The following is a 21588-nucleotide window of genomic DNA, read 5'->3' on the forward strand; positions in this document are numbered from 1 at the left end:
CTCAGTGCCTTACCATTAACCCTGTATGTTCTATGTTGGTTTGTCCTTCCAACGTGCAATACCTCACACTTGTCTGTATTAAACTCTATCTGCCATTTTTCAGCCCATTTTTCCAGCTGGTCCAAGTCCCTCTGCAGGCTCTGAAAACCTTCCTCACTGTCTACTACACCTCCAATCTTTGTATCATCAGCAAACTTGCTGATCCAGTTTACCACATTATCATCCAGATCATTGATATAGATGACAAATAACAATGGACCCAGCACTGATCCCTGTGGTGCACCACTAGTCACAGGCCTCCACTCAGAGAAGCAATTCTCTACCACCACTCTCTGGCTTCTTCCATCGAGCCAATGTCTAATCCAATTTACCACCTCTCCATGTATACCTAGCGACTGAATTTTCCTAACTAACCTCCCATGCGGGACCTTGTCAAAGGCCTTACTGAAGTCCATGTAGACAATATCCACTGCCTTCCCTTCATCCACTTTCCTTGTAACCTCCTCGAAAAACAGATTGGTCAAACATGACCTACCACGCACAAAGCCATGTTGACTCTCCCTAATAAGCCCCTGCCTATCCAAATTCTTGTAGATTCTGTCTCTTAGTACTCCCTCCAATAACTTACCTACTACTGACGTTAAACTCACCGGCCTATAATTTCCCGGATTACTTTTCGATCCTTTTTTAAACAACGGAACAACATGAGCCACTCTCCAATCCTCCGGCACTTCATCTGTAGACAGTGACATTTTAAATATTTCTGCCAGGGCCCCCACAATTTCAACACTAGTCTCCTTCAAGGTCCGAGGGAACACCCTGTCAGGTCCCGGGGATTTATCCACTTTAATTTTCCTCAAGACAGCAAGCACCTCCTCCTTTTCAATCTGTACAGTTTCCATGGTCTCACTACTTGATTCCCTCAATTCCATAGACTTCATGCCAGCTTCCTTAGTAAATACAGACGCAAAAAACCTATTTAAGATCTCCCCCATTTCTTTTGGTTCCGCACAAAGCCAACCACTCTGATCTTCAAGAGGACCAATTTTATCCCTTACAATCCTTTTGCTCTTAATATACTTGTAAAAGCTCTTTGGATTATCCTTCACTTTGACTGCCAAGACAACCTCATGTCTTCTTTTTGCCCTCCTGATTTCTTTCTTAAGTATTTTCTTGCACTTCTTATACTCCTCAAGCACCTGATTTATCCCCTGTTTCCTATACATTTCATACAACTCCCTCTTCTTCTTTATCAGAGTTACAATATCCCTTGAGAACCAAGGTTCCTTATTCCTATTCAATTTGCCTTTAATCGTGACAGGAACATACAAACTCTGCACTCTCAAAATTTCCCCTTTGAAGGCTTCCCACCTACCAATCACATCTTTGCCAGAGAACAACCTGTCCCAATCCACGCTTTTTAGATCCTTTCTCATTTCTTCAAATTTGGCCTTCTTCCAGTTCAGAACCTCAACCCTAGGACCAGATCTATCCTTGTCCAATTTCAAATTGAAACTAATGGTGTTATGATCACTGGAACCAAAGTGCTCCCCTACACAGACTTCTATCACTTACCCTAATTCGTTTCCTATCAGGAGATCCAATATTGCATCCCCTCTAGTTGGTCCCTCTATATACTGATTTAGAAAGCTTTCCTGAACACATTTTACAAACTCTAAACCATATAGACCCCTAACAGTATGGGAGTCCCAATCAATGTATGGAAAGTTAAAATCCTCTACCACCACAACTTTATGTTTCCTGCAGTTGCCTGCTATCTCTCTGCAGATTTGCTCTTCCAAGTCTCGTTGACTATTGGGTGGTCTGTAATACAATCCCACCAATGTGGCCATACCTTTCCTGTTTCTCAGCTCCACCCATAAGGACTCAGTAGACAAGCCCTCTAATCTGTCCTGCCTGAGCACTGCTGTAATACTTTCCCTAACCAGCAATGCTACTCCCCCACCTTTCATTCCTCTGCCTCGATCACATCTGAAACATCGGAACCCTGGATGTTAACCTGCCAGTCCTGCCCCTCCTGTAGCCAAGTTTCACTAATTGCTACAACATCATAATTCCACGTGTCAATCCACGCCCTCAACTCATCTGCCTTCCCCGCAATACTCCTAGCATTGAAATATATACACCTCAGAAGATTTTTACCACCACTCACAACCTTTCTATCAGTGGATTTGCTTAAACTTTCAATATCATTTATTTTCACCCCAGCCACACTGTCAGCTCTGGCACTCTGGTTCCCATCCCCCTGCAAATCCAGTTTAAAACCTCCCCAATAGCACTAACAAACCTCCCTGAAAGGATATTGGTCCCCTTGTAGTTCAAGTGTAACCCGTCTCTCTTGTACAGGTCCCACCTGCCCCAGAAGAGGTCCCAATGATCCTGAAATCTGAAACCCTGCCCCCTACACCAGTTCCTCAGCCACTTGTTCCTCCTCCAGAGCATCCTATTCCTACCCTCACTGGCACCTAGAGCAGGTAGCAATCCTGAGATTACCACCCTTGAGGTCCTGCTTTTCAACTTCCTACCAAGCTCTCTATACTCACTGTCCAGGACCTCTTCACTCTTCCTTGCTATGTCATTGGTACCGATGTGCACCACGACATCTGGCTGGTCACCCTCCCACTTCAGAATGTCATGCAATCGATCAGAGACATCCTTGACCCTGGCACCTGGGAGGCAACAAACCATCCTGGATTCTCTGTCACGACCACAGAACCTCCCATCTACACCTCTAACTATCGAGTCCCCTATCACTACCGCACTCCTCTTTTTCCCCCCTCCCCCCATTCCACCGAGATGCAGCACAGAGCATCATAGGAAGTCATTCCTGCCTGTGGCCATCAAACTTTACAACTCCTCCCTTGGAGGGTCAGACACCCTGAGCCAATAGGCTGGTCCTGGACTTATTTCATAATCTGCCGGCATAATTTACTTTTTACTATTTAACTACTTATGGTTCTATTACTATTTATTATTTATGGTGCAACTGGAATGAAAACCAATTTCCCTCGGGATCAATAAAGTATGACTATGACTGATTGACCTATTCTCAAATAATAATGAGGCAGCCTACATAGAGGAAGTCATCTCTCTGACACAGTGGCGTCAAGAAAACAACCTCCCCCTCAGTGTCACAAAAACAAAGGAGCTGGTTGTGGATTGCAGGAGGAATGGAGTCAGGCTAACCCCTATTGACATCAATGGATCTGGGGCTGAGAGGGTGAACAGCTTCAAGTTCCTCAGCATAAACATCACTGAGGTTCTCACGTGGTCTCTACCCACCGGCTGTGCGGTGATAAAAGCACAACATAGAAACATAGAAAATAGGTGCAGGAGTAGGCCATTCGGCCTTTCGAGCCTGCACCGCCATTTATTATGATCATGGCTGATCATCCAACTCAGAACCCCGCCCCAGCCTTCCCTCCATACCCCCTGACCCCCGTAGCCACAAGGGCCATATCTAACTTCCTCTTAAATATAGCCAATGAACTGGCCTCAACTGTTTCCTGTGACAGAGAATTCCACAGATTCACCACTCTCTGTGTGAAGAAGTTTTTCCTCATCTCGGTCCTAAAAGGCTTCCCCTCTATCCTCAAACTGTGGCCCCTCATTCTGGACTTCCCCAACATCGGGAACAATCTTCCTGCATCTAGCCTGTCCAATCCCTATAGGATTTTATACGTTTCAATCAGATCCCCCCTCAATCTTCTAAATTCCAACGAGTACAAGCCCAGTTCATCCAGTCTTTCTTCATATGAAAGTCCTGCCATCCCAGGAATCAATCTGGTGAACCTTCTTTGTACTCCCTCTATGGCAAGGATGTCTTTCCTCAGATTAGGGGACCAAAACTGCACACAATACTCCAGGTGTGGTCTCACCAAGGCCTTGTACAACTGCAGTAGTACCTCCCTGCTCCTGTACTCGAATCCTCTCGCTATAAATGCCAGTGCCTCTTTCACATCAGACGGTTGAGGAAGTTTGGTGTGGCCCTCCATATCCCAAGAACTTTCTGCAGGGGCACAATTGAGAGCATCCTGACTGGCTGCATCACTGCCTGGTTTGGGAACTTGTACCGCTCTTAATCACAGGACTCTGCAGAGAGTGGTGCGGACTGCCCAGCGCACCTGCAGTTGTGAATTTCCTACTATTCAGCACAGGGACCCGATCCACCCCATTCTCAATCTATTCCAGCTGCTACCAGCCGAGCAACGGTACCACAGCATAAAAGCCAGGACCAACAGGCTCCGGGGCAGCTTCTTCCACCAGGCCGTCAGACTGATTAACTCATGCTGATACAATTGTATTTCTATGTTATATTGATTGCCCTCTTGTACATAGTAATTATTATAAATTGCACATTGCACATTTAAACGGAGACGTAACATAAAGATTTTTCACTCCTCATGAATATAAAGGATGTAAGCAATAAAGTCAATTGAATTCAATTCAATTCATTCCAAACCGCCGACATATAAAGAATCGGTCCCAACACCGACCCCTGCGGAACACCACTAGTCACCGACAGCCAACCAGGAAATGCTCCCTTTATGCCCACTCTTCGCCTCCTGCCTTTTCAGCCAATCTCAACCCTGGAATCTAGTCCAGGATCTAGTTCCCTCCGTCCTCGTCTTGGGGGCTTCACCGAATTGCGTGCTTATACTTGTGGGACAGATTGAGATGAAGACCTCTGACGCACGTTGTACAAAATCTTTCCGGACCTTTGACCCGAGTCTAGGTTGCGCCCCCCCTCCCCCACTGGTGCTCACTGGACCATAATACTCACCATCACCATAGCAACGCAGAGGTCCCACTCTGAACCTGGCCTCAGAACCTGTTCTATTTGTGTCACCCACGACCACCTTGGTAACTGGCAGATCTTGCTTGTGTTTCAGCCAGCCTTGGTCCGACTGCCTGTGGGAGCGAATAAAAGAGGCAGAAAATGGGGACGCGCAGAGACAGAGAGAGAGGCACGAAGAGTTTGCCGCGGGCGACGCAAGGCTTCGGGTGCTCAAGCATTTCAGTGCAGACCAGCTCAGTAATTTAACACCAGGCTTTGGCAAGAGGAGGCCACGCTGGATAACAGCGAGATCGCTCCTGGCTTACTGGTGCCATGTCACCTTGCCCTCTGCGCGTACCCAACGTCTACGGAGACGGCCCGCAGTTATGAGCGTCCTGCTGCATTGCCCAGGGTCACAGGGCCGGCAGCGGGCCCGCGGAGTTCACCCGGGCTGCTGGGAAAGCCAGCGATAACGCGGGAGCTAAATCCACCCACGGCGCAGGACAGAACCCGCCCTCAGGGGCTTGGCGTGCCCATGGTCAGACTGGTTAAGGGGGAGGCAGAACAACGGGGAATTCGGCGGATTTCCAGTCCATGGGTCCCGTTACCGGGGTTGAATTTCTCAACTCCGGTTTGAACGGCTGGGAGCCGCGGAATTCATCGCCACAGGCGACCGTGGGGGGCAGAGCCATTGGGCACATTTAAAGCGGAGGTTGGTTAGTCGGGGCGTCAGAAGTTGCGCGGGGGAAGGCAGGAGAACGGGGTTGAGCGGGGTAATAGATAAGCCATGATGGAATGGCGGACCAGACTCGATGGGCCGAATGGCCTAATTGTGCTCGTGTGTCCTATGACCTTTTTGGAATTTGAGCCCTGAGCCCATGGACTGAATTCACGCCTCAGCACCGCCCCCTCCCGGGGGTGGGGTCTCTGATCAAAATGAACAGAAAACCTTGCGTTACAGTCCTTGGTTACAGACACCGGACGCAGTGAACACAGCCGCCGGGGGTCCGGGGAAGGGGAGCCGGTGAGGGGAAAGAGTAAGTTCTTCCCTAAAGGCTGGGGCTTCGGGAGGTATTCTCAGGATCGGGGCGGGGTGGGGAGGCAGAGCCCTGGGAGCGATCCCACGGTCCCGGGCTGACCGGACAGCTCGGTAGGGTGGCGAGGCCCAACTGCAGTGGTTTCTTGGACTACGTGGAAACATGGAACACCTGCAGTACAATACAGGCCCTTCGGCCCACAATGCTGTGCCGAACTTTAGAAATTACCGAGGGTTACCCATAGCCCTCTATTTTTCTAAGCTCCATATACCCATCCAGGAGCCGCTTAAAAGACCCACGTGGTTCCTTGCCGTCCTACCTACGGATTCCGACCCCCCCCCCCCCCCCCGGGGGAGCAGGAGTTGGGGCCCGGCTGTCACGTGAAATACACCGCTGCAGTTTCCCGGGGTGACGTTGGAAGAGCGGGGAAACGCCCAGCAGCGGTGAGCAGTGCGCTTGATAGCGCCAGTAACCCGGGTTCGGTTCCCGCTTCTGTCTCTAAGGGGAGGTGTCTAGTCTCCCAGTGCACAGACGTACGGGTTGGCAGGTTAGTTGATCGCAGGGGTGTAATTGGCCGGATGGACCTGCTACTGAGATGTACCTTTGACATAAAATTTAAATTAAATTAAAAATCTCTCGCGCTGGGTTACTTGAACATTCAGCGTGTGGCGTGGGCGTGGGCGTGGGCGTGGGCGTGGGCGTGGGCGTGGGCGCAAACCCCGACTGCTGCTTCTCCCCACCACCCCCGCCCCCCCTCCCCCCCGTCGGGACGCCTGACAGAGGGCTCACCATTGCTTGTAGTCTGCATCGCAATTGCAGTAGTACTTCGGGTCAGCGCAGTCTCTCCTCATGCCGCAGGAGCAGCGCTGGGTGCCCGGGCTGGCGCCCCCCCAGTAGAAATGCTTCTCGGAGCCGCGGCCCAGCCACCAGCTGAAGGGCAGTCCGGCTGTCAAGGCAGGGGGTCAAAGGCAGAAGTTGTCAGGAGTCGGGAGGGGGCTGCCCCGCGGCGTGACACAGACGGCGCGCCTCACACGTTACGGCAGGAGAGAGAGGGTCGTACATCGGCTGGCCCTGTCCTGCCTATCCTCCCTTGCCCGCTCTGCTCCCGACCTCCTAACCCCCAATACTCTAAATATCAAATGGCACCCTGCCTGCGTCTGCGCGGAAGCTGCAGGGTCAAAGGCCAAGTCCAGGTTCAAGGGCCAAGTCCAGGCGAGGGTCACTACGGTGGGCCGCAGTCAAAGCCCAGACAGACAGCGTACTCCGACCAGGCAAGTGGGGGCCTCTGAAGTGAGACCTGTTCTAGAAAGATCCTTGAAGAACATAGCTTGCCCTTTGCACAGCGAGGGGCCGCCGGAGACGGACGAGGTGGGAATAACGGGCGGATGCGGAACGGCTAAGGGGGGCAACTGCTTTACCATCTTCAAGTGTCAGCTTCTGGGCTCAATTAAATTTAAACAACTGATTAACATTGCAAATACGGAATTCAAACAGCTACTGTGCAATTTAGCAAATGATCAACTGAGGAGCCAATTCTGCGTGTCAATGGCCGTTTTCTGTTCGTAGGCCAGGTCAGTCTGGCTGACAGATGGGCCCACGCTGGTCTCCTTGGGCACACTAAAATGAAGTTCGTTTGAGCTGGAGGAGTGCGAATGCCCTGGGATTAGAGGCCACACCGGGAGCACCGGGCGCAGTATACGATCCCAACAGACTCACAGGTGAAGTGTCGCCTCACCTGGAAGGACTGTTTGGGTCCTTGAGGGGAGGAGGTGTGGGGGCAGGTGTGGAACTCGTGCACGCTTCACTGTACGTTTCAGTCAATCGGAATCAGAAATCTGAATCGGTGCAAGACCCGCCACGGCTTTTCCGGTTCCCAACCCACTCCCGGTGTACTCCACTAATCCTAATCCCGATCCCGCTACGGTTGACCTAAAGCGCTCTTATCACGGCGTTGGGTGAAACAAGTCCCGAGGAACGTGGCGTTGCCCCGTGAATCCCCACCGCTAAACTTACACGGGCCGTTCGGTAGCCGGGACCTGGGACACGACCCCCACCGACCCACTTACACGGGCTGTTCAGCAGCCGGGACCTGTAACACGAGAAGAAGATTCTCTGCTCGCAGTACTCGGCCGCCATCGTGATCGCGGAAATCTCTTCCTCGGTGTTGTTGTAATACTGGATTGTCCCCACGTACGGCTTCTCCAGGGTCGAGCCCGTCACCTTGGTCTCCTGTTGCTGCAGGTGGTAAACGACTGTCCAGGCTTGGTTCTCTGTCAAAACAGGCCAGCGGGTCGGACGCTGCCTCTGCAAACCTCTCCCACCCCGTCCACCATCACCTGACGAGTTCCCCCTTTGCTGACCTGGTCCGAGACTGGCCAAACCTGACCTATGACCACAACCAGCTCTGAACTGACCTGACAGTAACACTGCTCACTTCAACAGCTTGACCCCAAACCAACTCCCCCCACCCCCCCACGCAATCTGACTCCGTCACTTCCCGCAACCCACCTGGCCTCCTAAAGCCCCTTCCAATCTAACACGGGTCGAAGTCCCCACGTAGACCATGCAATTACACTGCGGGAACAGAATTAGGCCCTTTGGCCCATAGAGTCCGCCCCGCCATTCCATCATGGCTGATTTATTATCCCGCTCAAACCCCCGTTCTCCTGCCTTCTCCCCGTAATCTTCGACACCCCCTTTTCGATCAAGAACCTATCTTTCTCCGCTTTACACCCAGTCACTTGGCTTTCACAGCCGTCTGTGAGTAAGAAATCCACAAGCTCGCCACCCTTTCTCTGAGGAAAATCCTCCTCATCTCTGTTCTAAATGGACGTCACTGTATTCCGAGGCTGTGCCCCCTGGGTCCTAGACTCTCCCGCTACAAGAAACACCCTCTCCCCGTCCACTCCCTTCAGGCCTTTCAATATTCGATAGGTTTCAGTGAGATCCCACCCCCACCCTTCTGATCTGAAACATAGAACCATAGAAACTACAGGCCCTCTGGCCCTTCTTGGCTGTGCCGAACCATTTTCTGCCTAGTCCCACTGACCTGCACACGGACCATATCCCTCCATACACCTCCCATCCATGTATCTGTCCAATTTATTCTTAAATGTTAAAAAAGAACCCGCATTTACCACCTCGTCTGGCAGCTAATTCCATACTCCCACCACTCTCTGTGTGAAGAAGCCCCCCGCAATGTTCCCTTTAAACTTTTCCCCGCTCACCCTTAACCCATGCCCTCTGGTTTTTTTCTCCCCTTGCCTCAGTGGAAAAAGCCTGCTTGCATTCACTCTATCTATACCCATCATAATTTTATATACCTCTATCAAATCTCCCCTCATAGAAACATAGAAAACCTACAGCACAATCTAGGCCCTTCGGCCCACAATGCTGTGCTGGGCATGTACTTGCTTTAGAAATTACCCTCAGTAAGCTTTGAATTGAGCCTGTAATAGCTTCCAAAGCTGCTTTGGTAGTCGCAGTAAAAATAATATCCGGTCTAACGGTAACATTTCAAGAGGTTGGAGTGAAAAGTAAATTAGGAGCATCAGGAGAGAGCTGTTACCCCGTCAGCGGCCAGGAGTTTCAACAGCTCAGAAAAGAAATCAGCGCTGAAATTAAACAAATAGGTACGAAACTAGAAGATATTCAAGCAATTCTAACCGAGCATGACAAGAAGATAAAACAACATGAAGATGTTATTACTTTACTGGACGACAGAATGCATGATATGCAGAAGCTGTATGAAAAACAATCCAAGTCCAACGAAATAATGAGACGGAAGATTATTGATTTGGAAAACAGAAGTAGTAGGAACAACTTATGAATCTTGGGACTTAAAGAACAAATGGAAGGAGATAATCCTAAAGAATTCTTTGCAAACCTTTTTATGGACTTATTCCCTGATATTATAAAGTCTCTGCCGTTGATTGACTGTGCCCACAGGTCGCCTATCTACGGATCGACTCCAAAATCAAAACCGATATCAGTCATTATATGTTCCCATGAATTTCAAATAAAGGACCCTCTGATTCGTGATGCCCTTGGAAAAGGTATGATTGACTACCAAGATCAAAAGATTTGTATTGTTGAAGATTTTTCATCAGAAGTCATGGCAGAATGTGGTAAGTTTGAAAAAGTTATGGCGGAGCTATACAGTCAAAATTTTAAACCCTCTCTTCATTCTCCGGCACGATTGAGAACTACATTGGAAAATGGATCATTTAAATGGTTTTATACGAAGGAGTAGGCGCTAGAATTTTTAGACTTGAAAAAAATTACTGTATACATATACTGAATAGATTGAAAAGCTTGCAAAAACAGAAATACTACATATTTGAAAATGACTGTTTAATATTTTTCAGTATGAATAATTGCTCTCTGTGTTTGATAAACCTGTCTAAGCTTGTTTTCCACTGTATATTATTTAGTCTTGGTTGGAGCAGTAAATAACCTTGATTTCTTTGGAGCGGTTCCAACAGGCTTTCTAGGGGAATGTACTTAGGGGAAGTAGATAGCATTGTTCTTTGACCGAGTTTCTCTCTTTGGGAGAAGGGAGGGGGATGGGAAGTTCTTTTTTCTTGAAGCTGATTTGGGAATCTGGTCAATTCTGTTGCTTAGTTAATATATCTCAAGGTTTATTATTTGGGTTTGATATATATTCTTCTGATAGGTACCTTTCTTATAAATAGTTTTTAAATGGATCAAAGCATTAATTTACTTATTTTTAACGTGAAAGGTCTAAATCATCCCGTGAAAAGAAATAAGATTTTTGCCTATATTAAAAAACTTAAGGTACCAATTGTTTTTCTTCAAGAAACCCATGTACGTAAGTGTGACAATTCACGCTTTTTTAATCGATGGAGAGAATCTCATTTCCATTCCTTGTTTCGGGCCAAAGCCAGAGGGGTTTCGATCTTTATAGATAATAAAGTTCCCTTTGTTCAACATAAATTAATTTCTGATACTAATGGGTGTTTTGTTATAGTATCAGGGAAACTAAATAACAAATTAATGGTATTTGCCAATGTATATGCTCCAAATATAGATGACCCAGGTTTCTTTGAGCGTTTTTTTTTCATTTTTGCCAGATCTAAGTCTGTACTCATTGGCGATGTGTGGAGACTTTAATTGTTGCTTAATCCAGTTTTAGATCGTTCATATTCTAAACCAATGGTACCAAATAAATCAGCTGTGTTTATTAAATCTTTTTAAATCAAATATGGTGTTATTGATGCTTGGCGTTTTTTTTCATCCAGTAGACAAGGAATATCCGTTTTTCTTTCATATCCATCATACATATTCCAGGATTAATTATTTTTTTTATTGATAGCCAAATAATTCCATTATTTCGATCCTGTGAATATAAAAAGATTGCTGTTTCAGATCACGCTCCTGTGTTTCTATCTTTACATCTCCCTGGTCTTCTTTAAACAACTAGATTTTGGCAATTTAATCTAACTTTCTCATCTGGTAAAGATTTTTTTAAAGTTTATGGAGAGACAAATTACTTTCTTTTTGAAGAGAATACATTAAAGGAGACTTCTAGTCTTATCAGATGGGATGCCTTTAAGGCGTATATTAGAGGACAAATTATTTCTTATACTGCAAGTATTAAGAAAAAGTTAATAAAGAGAGAAGTGATTTAGCTAATCAGCTGAAACAATTAGACCAAGAGTATGCCTTGGCTCCAGAACCTGCCTTATATAAAAGACGTGTTGAAACTAAAACTAAATATGATCTCCTTCTAACTTATCCAATTGAAACCCAACTCTTAAAAGATAAAAGTCAATTTTATATTCATGGAGATAAAACAGGTACATTATTGGCTGATCAAATTAAAACCTTTATAGCTAAACAGCAGATTAAAGAAATATACAAAGCTAATGGTGACAGGACAACTGATTACTTAGAAATAAATGATACTTTTAGAGAATTTTACTCTAAAACTTTATAGTCCTGAATCTTCTAAGGATAACACTGTAATGAACACTTTTTTTAGATCAACTAAACATTCCTATAATTTCTGCCGACAACAGAAAATTGTTGGAACAACCTATTTCTTTTGAGGAAATTGTTGAGGGCTATGCACTCGTTACGTTTGAGGAAAGCTCCGGGTCCAGATGGATTTTGTGGAGAATTTTACAAGACCTTTTCCTCACTGCTTATACCTCATTTCTCATGGTCTCTTCTGGCAATGTCCCACCGTGCTGTTTATCAGGAATTGGGCCTCAATCCCCTCATTCAATTTCCAATCAATCCCAGATTACACTAACTACACACACCTGCTTTCCATCAGAAAGTTCAGGATAAAGACCCCGTGATCACAACAAGGAGCTGCCAGGTTGTTGATCGACTCTGGGTGTTAGGACTGTTAGTTCTAAATCTAGCATCGCTCCTGGATCCTCTCCAAACCCAAGACTTTGGGCAAAGACTCTCCTGGATACTGACTCCGCGCCCGTGTTCTGCACCGCTACGCCCGTGTAACAGAACGAACTAGCCATAATGAACCCAGCGAACATGGACCCCGTACAACAGGCCCTCGCCAGCTAGGGCTACCCGCTGGGTGCCCACGACCAACTACTTAGGGAGGTCACGGAAGACCTTCAGATGCTGTCTACGAATATCCGGAGGGGCAGTAAGCAGGTGGACCGACTTTCCGCTTCCCTATCTCCGTCCCCTCCAAGAACCCCGACTACCCAAACCCCACCGCTCGGGATGGCGTCGCCCCTGGCATCAGCAACACAGGCCCCTCGAGAGTCGTACGGACCCGAGCCCGAACCCTACGCTGGGGACCAAGGGAGATGCCGGACCTTCCTGTTACAATTCTCTCCGGTATAGCCAAGTACCTACACTTCAGATAAATCCAAGACTGCGTACATCATGGGACTGTTACGAGTGGATTCCTTGTCTTGGGCAACCGCGATATGGGATAACCGACCAGCGGTTTGTTCCTCCTTCCTTTCCTTTGTTGCTGGAATGAGGAAGGTCTTCGAACAACCCATTCGCGGTAAGGACGCTGCTAAACGCTTGCTGACTCTTTGTCAGGGTTCGCGAAGCGTAGCAAGGTATTCCATCCAGTTCCGAATCTTAGCCGCAGACTCCGGGTGGAAATGACGAGGCCCTACGGGAGGTGTTTCGACAGGGTCTCTCGGACAAGATAAAGGATGGACTTGCAGCGAGGGATGACACGGACTGTCTGGACTCTCTGATCTCGCTAGCTACTTGATTAGATAATCGACTTCAAGAGCGGCTGAGAGAAAGAACCAGTCGCCCCACTCCTCGGGGAAGAATGTCCACCTTATCCGTCTCAGCCAGCCTCCCCTCCCCAGCCGCTCCAAGTGTCGCTCCTGCTCCGACCGTCCCCACCACCCTGGAGGAGGAACCGATGCAGTTGGGACGGAACCGTGTCTCCCCGGCCGAACTACTTCGGTGGTGGAGAGTTGGGGATTGCTCCTACTGCGGCCAGCCAGGACGTTTCCAGGATACCTGCACGCACCGGCCAAAAGGGAGGCCTCACCAGTGAAAAGGGGGCCCTGGTGAGCCGGACGATACTCCCTTCAGCCCCCCAGACTCGGATGCAGATCCTGGCTACTGTGAATTACCAACGACAGTCCCTGTCCCTATCCACTTTGGTGGATTCCGGTGCCGAGGGCAATCTGCTGGACGAAGAGATAGCCACCAAGGCCGGAATACCTCGCGAGCCTCTAACCAAGCCCCTGAAGGCCCGGGCCCTGAACGGAAAACTGCTGGCTCGGGTGACCCACTGTACGCTGCCCCTGACCTTGATCCTATCCGGCAACCATCGGGAGGAAGTACGATTCGGTCTCATTCATTCACCTCAAGCCCCGGTAGTTCTAGGGTATCCATAACTGACCCAACACAATCCCCACATCGACTGGTCTACCGGGAGGATAGCCGAATGGAGCCTGTCTTGCCATGCCAACTGTCTGCGGTCAGCCCCTTCTCCCAGAGAAGCTACCGCGACCCCGCCTGTCCCGGAACCTCTTGATTTGTCCCGAGTCCCCACAGAATACCATGACCTGGGACAGGTATTCAGTAAACAACGGGCCCTGTCCTTGCCTCCGCACCGCCCATATGATTGTGCCATCGACCTTCACCCCGGGGCCCCGCTACCCACCAGTCGCCTTTTTAACCTATCCCGATCAGAGAGAGAGGCCATGGAGAAGTACATCAGCGAGTCCCTCACAGCGGGCATTATCACACCTTCATCCTCCTCGGTAGGCGCCGGTTTCTTTTTTGTAGAAAAGGACGGGTCGCTTCGTCCTTGTATTGATTACAGAGGCCTAAACTGTAAAACAGTTAAGAATAAGTACCCTCTACCCCTCATTAGTTCGGCTTTTGAACCAGTGCATGGAGCCGCCGTCTTCTCAAAGCTGAGCCTTCGCAACGCCCACCATTGCGTCAGGATGAGGGAGGGGGACGAGTGGAAGACGGCCTTCAATTCATCTCTGGGCCACTTCGAATATTTGGTCATGCCGTTTGGCCTCACCAATGCTCCCGCCGACTTTCAAGCCGTAATCAATGACCTACTGAGGGACTTTATTAATCGGTTCGTATTCGTTTACCTCGATGATACCTGATATTTTCTAGCACCCCCCCAAGAACACGATCACCATGTCCGTCAAGTCCTCTGGAGACTGCGGGGGAAACCAGTTATTTCTAAAGGCGGAGAAATGTGAGTTCCGCGTTCCTTCGGTCAGCTTCCTGGGTTGTATCATTGAGAGCGGGCAGGTGAGAGCAGACCCCGAGCACTGGAAGAACGGAAACACGAGGAAATCCGCAGCTGCTGGAAATTCAAGCAACACACATCAAAGTTGCTGGTGAACGCAGCAGGCCGGGCAGGATGGCCTAGGCCCACGACCCGCAGACAACTTGAACGATTCCTGGGGTTTGCAAACTTCTACCGCCGATATATCAGACTACAGTCGAGTGGCGGCCCCCCCCTTACCCGGCTTACCTCGCCTACTACCCCCTTCTGTTGGGACTCCGAAGCTGACTCGGCGTTCACCGACCTGAAGAGGCGTTTCACCTCCGCTCCCATCCTGGTCCGTCTGGACCCAGCCCGTCAATTCATTGCAGTCCTGTCCCAACGATCAAGTTCGGACGAGAAGCTTCACCCCTGAGCCTTCTATTCGCGCCGACTGCCCCCCGCCGAGCGGAATTACGACGTGGGGAATCGGGAACTGCTGGCGGTCAGGCTAGCACTGGAAGAATGGAGGCACTGCCTGGAGGTGGCAGAACAACAGTTTGTGGTGTGGACTGATCATAAAAATCTGGGGTATATTCACACCGCCAAACGTTTGAACTCCCTCCAGGCCTGTTGGGCATTATTTTTTTTGGACGGTTCAAGTTTTCCCTCAACATACCGTCCAGGGTCCAAGAACGGGAAGCCGGACGCGCTCTCCCGCCAACACGACTCCAAGGAGAACACGTCCAGCCCAGAGTCTATCCTCGCACCATCCTGCCTGGTTGCCACCCTCACGAGTCCAAAGTCACGAGTGCCCGTGTTCTGCACTTGGGTTCGTCCACCGCCACGCACCTGTAACATTTATGTTTCTTCGGATTCATTTAACTCGGGAAGACTCCCTCAATCTTTTTATAAGGGTTCTATTTCTCTTATTATTGAAAAAGAATAAAGATCCAACTGAGTGGTCTATAAGACGAGCAATCTCTTTACTTAACGTTGATACTAAGATCCTATTTAAAGTTTGGGCCCATAGGATTGAAAATATTGTACCATCTGTCATTTCTGATAACCAAACTGGATTTATCAAAAATCGAACATTTAATCCGTCGGTTATTAAATGTTATTTAGTCTCCTTCTGACATGATATCGGAATGTGTGGTATCCCTAGATGCTGAGAAAGCGTTCGGCAGAGTTAAATGGAATTATTTATTTAAAATTTTAGAAATACAATTTTGGACCCGTTTTCATTCAATGGATCAAATTATTTAGCTCCTTCCGCTAGGGTTATCACTAATTCTCATAATTCCAAACCACTTAAGCTGCAACGTAGCACTAGACAAGGCTGGCCGTTGAACCCTTTGCTCTTAGAACCCTTAGCCATTGCCTTTCGAGAATCTAATGATAACACCAGTATTTTAAGGAGAGACACTATTCATAAAGTCTCACTGTACGCTGATGATCTGCTATTTATTTCTAATGTTGAGACTTCATTACCCCACGTGCTTTCTTTACTCTCCTGTTTTAGCCAGTTCTCAGGTTATAAATTAAACCTACATAAAAGTGAACTTTTTCCTTTGAGTAATTTGATACCAACAAATTCTCACCTTCCTTTTTTAAAATTGTAAGAAACCAATTTACCTACTTGGGTGTAACAATCACCAAAAAGAAAATGTTCTTACCCCATTGAATCACGTAAAAAGGATACCATCAAATTGGTCGCCTCTCTCGTTATCACTGGTCGAATCCACTCTATCAAAATGACTATATTACCTAAATTTATACTGTATATCTTTTTCAGGCATTGCTGGGTTTTATTCCTAAATCCTTTTTTGATTCTCTTAACTCTATTATATCTTGTATATGGAAGAATAAGCATTCTAGATTGAACAAAATTCATCTTCAGAAAGATAAAGTATGGAGGATTAGCCTTACTAAACTTTAGATTTTATTATTGGGCAGTTAACAGAAGAAATCTTACATTCTGGTTATATTATATAAATCACAAGGATTGCCCAATGTGGGTTTTTTTAGAGGCTAACTCTGTTAATAAATTCTCTATTATTTCTCTTCTTGGATCCTCACTCACTTTGTCTTTGAGTAAGTTAAATGATAATCTGGTAGTTAAACACATTATGAGAACTTAGATACATTTCAAAAATACTTCGGCTTATTGAGCTTTCTCTTTCGAGTCCCATTTTTTTTCTAATTGTTTTTTAAAACCCTCTGATTGTGGCTTTTAAAGAATGGGATAGATTAGGTATTAAATACTTTCAGGACTTGTTTGTAGAGGGAAGTCCTTTTTTTTTTTGTTTGAACAACTGTCAACTAAATATAGTTTACCCAAAACTCATTTTTTTTGATACCTACAAATAAGAGATATTTTATGGTCTCAAATAAGTACAATTCCTAAAAGTCCTGATAAGAATCTACTAGATGTAATCTTTAATTTGAAACCTTTTTATAATGGATCTATATCTAATATTTTATAATATGTTGCTGAGAAGTGTTGATGAGAAATGAGAAGTGTTCCTTTAGATAAAATTATAAATCTTTGGGAACAAGATTTACAGACTTCAATTTCTGAGGAAATTTGGGATCAAATTTTTAAATTGGTTAACACTTCATCATTATGTGCTCGCCACTCTCTCCTACAATCTAAAGTGGTCCATGGAGCCCATGTGACCAAGGATAAGTTGTCTCATTTTTATTTAGATATATCTCCTTATTGTGATAAATGTAATAATGAAGAAGCTTCACTCATTCATGTGTTTTGGACATGTCCGAGTCTTGGAAAATATTGGAAAGAAGTTTTTCAAACTTTCTCGATACTTTTTAAACTAAACTTTAAGCCTAGTCCTTTGACCACTTTATTTGGTATTGTTGGAGGAAAGGATATTATTTTGGAGTCATCTGACTTGGACATTTTGGCTTTTATTTCTTCTGGCCAGAAGGACGCTCTTGCTTAAATGGAAAGATGCGGCCCCTCCTATTCACGCCCAATGGTTACGTGATGTGATGTCATGTTTAAATTTAGAGAAAATTCGATGTTCAATCCCTGAATCTAGTCAAGACTTTCAAACATTGTGGGGACCTTTTCTGAATTATTTTCAAAACCTTTGATTTGCTGTTAAAACACAGATGATGACAAATAATTTTTTTTTCTTTACTAATCAGCTTCAGTCTTGGTAATGGGTTAGATTTTATATGATAAAATTACTATATTTCAATATTACAAATTAATTAACCTGTATGAATATAGGGTAAGGAGTCTTTAAATGCAATTTAGTATGTATTGATATATTTTTTTCTATACTCTTTTTTTTTGTAAATTAACAAAAATACTGGAAAAGGAAAAAAATTACTTAGTTACCCATAGCCTTCTATCTTTCTAAGCTCCATGTACCTGTCCAGGAGTCCCTTAAAAGACCCACCTCCACCACTGTCGCCAGCAGCCCATTCCACACACTCACCACTCTCTGCATAAAAAAATCTTACCCCTGACATCTCCTCTGTACTTACTTCCAAGCACCTTAAAACTGTGCCCTTTCCTGTTAGCCATTTCAGCCATGGGGAAAAGCATCTGACTATCCACCCAATCAATGCCTCTCATCAACTTATACACCTCTAGGAGGTCACCTCTCATCCTCTGTCGCTCCAAGGAGAAAAGGCTGAGTTCACTCAACCTATTCTCGTAAGGCATGTTCCCCAATCCAGGCAACATCCTTATAAATCTCCTCTGCACCCTTTCTATGGTTTCCACATCCTTCCTGTAGTAAGATGACAAAAATTGAGCACAATACATCAAGTGGGGCCTAACCAGTATCCTATATAGCTGCAACATTACCTCTCGGCTCTTAAACTCAATCCCACGATTGATAAAGGCCAATCAATGTACCGTATGCCGCCTTAACCACAGTCAACCTGTGCAGCTGCTTTGAGTGTCCTATGGACTCGGATCCCAAGAATCTTCTGATCCTCCACACTGCCAAGAGTCTTACCATTAATACTATATTCTGCCATCATATTTGACTGACCAGAATGAACCACTTCACACTCATCTGGGTTAAGTGAAATGGGGGCATCTCATTGATGAAATGAGGGAGCTGGGATCAGGCAGAGGACTACAGCCCGTCGATGTCTGGACGGTGAGCCGCTGCGCACAGTTACCTGTGATGATGCAGTACACGGTGAAGGGTCTAGCTGGACCACTGCCATCAGGGTCGATGGTGTAGTTCCCCGACTGTCTGACCCCCTGCCTCCGGTATCCGTCACACGATTCCGGGTAGAGAGCTGCCAAAGTTCCAGGTCGGAATGGAGAGAGAAGGAGGGCACGATTAGTGCCACGACGTGTAAAGGAGGAAGGGCAAGTTAATTGTACCACGGCAGACAGATAAACAGACCAAGGCCGCGGAAAGCACTGCCCTATCACACAATCCCAGAGCAGGGACGCAACCATGATCTCAACCTCTGCCCAATCAGAAATTCTTGGTGGGCCCAGCTCCCAAAGTACAGCTGCCACATGACACGAACCGCGTCTTGGGAATGGGCTGAGTTATGCCTCATTGTGTGGAGACACTCCTGGTGTAGGCTACCACCCAGAGACCACAGGGAAGAGGACTAGAATTACGAGGCTATGCAGAGGCTCTATAAAGCATTCGACAGACCTCACCAGGAGGATCATGAGCAGTATTGGGCACCTTATTTAAGAAAAGATGTGCAGGCATTGGAGAGGGTCCAGGGAAGTTCATGAGAATGGTTCAGGGAATGAAAGGGTTAATGCATAGGGAGCATTTGTTGTCTCCGGGCCCGGACTCAGTGGAGTCTAGGACCAGAGGACACAGATAGAGTGGATGTGGAGAGGACGTTTCCTATAGTGGGGGAGTCTAGGACCAGAGGACACAGGTAGAGTGGATGTGGAGAGGATGTTTCCTATAGTGGGGAGTCTAGGACCAGAGGACACAGATAGAGTGGATGTGGAGAGGATGTTTCCTATAGTGGAGGAGTCTAGGACCAGAGGACACAGATAGAGTGGATGTGGAGAGGATGTTTCCTATAGTGGGGGAGTCTAGGACCAGAGGGCACAGATAGAGTGGATGTGGAGAGGATGTTTCCTATAATGGGGGAATCTAGGACCAGAGGACACAGATAGAGTGGATGTGGAGAGGATGTTTCCTATAGTGGGGGAGTCTAGGACCAGAGGGCACAGATAGAGTGGATGAGGAGAGGGTGTTTCCTATAGTGGGGGAGTCTAGGACCAGAGGACACAGATAGAGTGGATGTGGAGAGGATGTTTCCTATAGTGGAGGAGTCTAGGACCAGAGGACACAGATAGAGTGGATGTGGAGAGGATGTTTCCTATAGTGGGGGAGTCTAGGACCAGAGGGCACAGATAGAGTGGATGTGGAGAGGATGTTTCCTATAATGGGGGAATCTAGGACCAGAGGACACAGATAGAGTGGATGTGGAGAGGATGTTTCCTATAGTGGGGGAGTCTAGGACCAGAGGGCACAGATAGAGTGGATGTGGAGAGGATGTTTCCTATAGTGGGGGAGTCTAGGACCAGAGGACACAGATAGAGTGGATGTGGAGAGGATGTTTCCTATAGTGGGGGAGTCTAGGACCAGAGGGCACAGGTAGAGTGGATGTGGAGAGGATGTTTCCTATAGTGGGGGAGTCTAGGACCAGAGGGCACAGATAGAGCGGATGTGGAGAGGATGTTTCCTATAGTGGGGGGAGTCTAGGACTAGAGGGCACAGATAGAGTGGATGTGGAGAGGATGTTTCCTATAGTGGGGGAGTCTAGAACCAGAGGGCACAGCTTCAGAATAGAGGAATGTTCATTTAGAACAGAGATGAGGAGGAATTTCTTTAGCCAGAGGGTTGTGAATCTGTGGAATTCATCGCTACAGATGGCTGTGAAGGCCAAGTCTTTGGGTCCACAGCATTCTAAAGGGGGAGTGTGAACAGCCCGAAGTCCTGGTGCATATTGGCACCAATGATGTGTGGGGGGAACTGGGGTAGGCCACGAAGAGAGAATTTTGGCAGTTAGGTGAAAAGCAGGAACTCCAGGGCTGAAATCCCGGGATTGCTGCCTGTGCCTCTCTAGTGAGGGTAAGAATAGGACGATTTGACAGGTGTATGTATGGCCGAGGGACTAGTGCAGGTACAGGGCACCAGATTTCTGGATCACTGGGATCTCTCCTGGGGAAGACATGACCTGTAGAAAAGGGACGGGTCACACCTGAACCCGAGAGTTCGGTGGGTTGGGGGAGGCGGTGAACCAGTGTCCTTGTGGGCAGGTTTGCTAGAACTGTTGGAGAGGGTTTAGTCTAATTTGACAGGGGGATAGGAAGCTGAGTGATTGAGCTGAGGGTGGGGCAGTTGGTAGACAACTAGGTGCAGAGTTGGGTGAGGTTCTCTGGAAGGACAGGCAGATGACCGGGCAAAACTGCTGTCAGCCGAATGAGTTGCAGGGTTACGTGAGGACAAAATCAAACAGGGTGATGAATACAGGACTGAAGGTGTTATATTTGAAGGCACACAGCATACAGAATAAGGTCGATGATCTTGTAGCACATTTAGACATTGGTGGGTATGACGGTGTTGGCATCACTGACTTGTGGTTGAAGGAAGATCATAGTTGGGAGGTTAACACCCAAGGATACACATTGTATCACAAGGACGGGCAGGTGGAACAGAGGGGGCAGGGTGGTTCTATTGATAAAAGATGAAATCAAAACTTTCCAAAGAGGTGAGATAGGATAGGAAGATTTAGAATCCTCGAGGATAGATTTAAGAAAGTACAATGACACCAATGGGAATGATATACAGAGTTCCGAACAGTAGCCATGATGTGAGCTACAAATTACAATGGGAGATGGAAAAGGCATGTCAAGAAGGCAGTGTTATGATCGTCATGGGGGGCTTCAATATGCAGGCGTTTTGGGAAAAGCAGGTTGGTGCTGGAACCCAAGAGAGAGAATTTGTACCATGCTTATGAGAAGGTTTTTAAAGCAGCTTGCGGGTGAGCCCACGAGGGGA

General features: G+C 47.2%; 1 protein-coding gene across 1 annotated transcript in view; it reads right to left on the reverse strand.

Moving 5' to 3' along the window:
- Positions 1 to 21588, reverse strand: part of cntnap1 (contactin associated protein 1) — a 108260-nt gene that overhangs the window by 20931 nt on the left and 65741 nt on the right. Inside the window, exons 12-15 of the mRNA XM_072249619.1 lie at positions 18716 to 18838; positions 7902 to 8105; positions 6625 to 6781; positions 4805 to 4932 (exon numbers count right to left, since the gene is read on the reverse strand). Coding sequence (XP_072105720.1) covers positions 4805 to 4932; positions 6625 to 6781; positions 7902 to 8105; positions 18716 to 18838 — 612 coding nt within the window. The remainder of the gene's footprint in view (positions 1 to 4804; positions 4933 to 6624; positions 6782 to 7901; positions 8106 to 18715; positions 18839 to 21588) is intronic.

This window comes from Mobula birostris, chromosome X (genome assembly GCF_030028105.1).
Source record: "Mobula birostris isolate sMobBir1 chromosome X, sMobBir1.hap1, whole genome shotgun sequence".
In the NCBI taxonomy this organism is placed as follows: Eukaryota; Metazoa; Chordata; class Chondrichthyes; order Myliobatiformes; family Myliobatidae; genus Mobula; species Mobula birostris.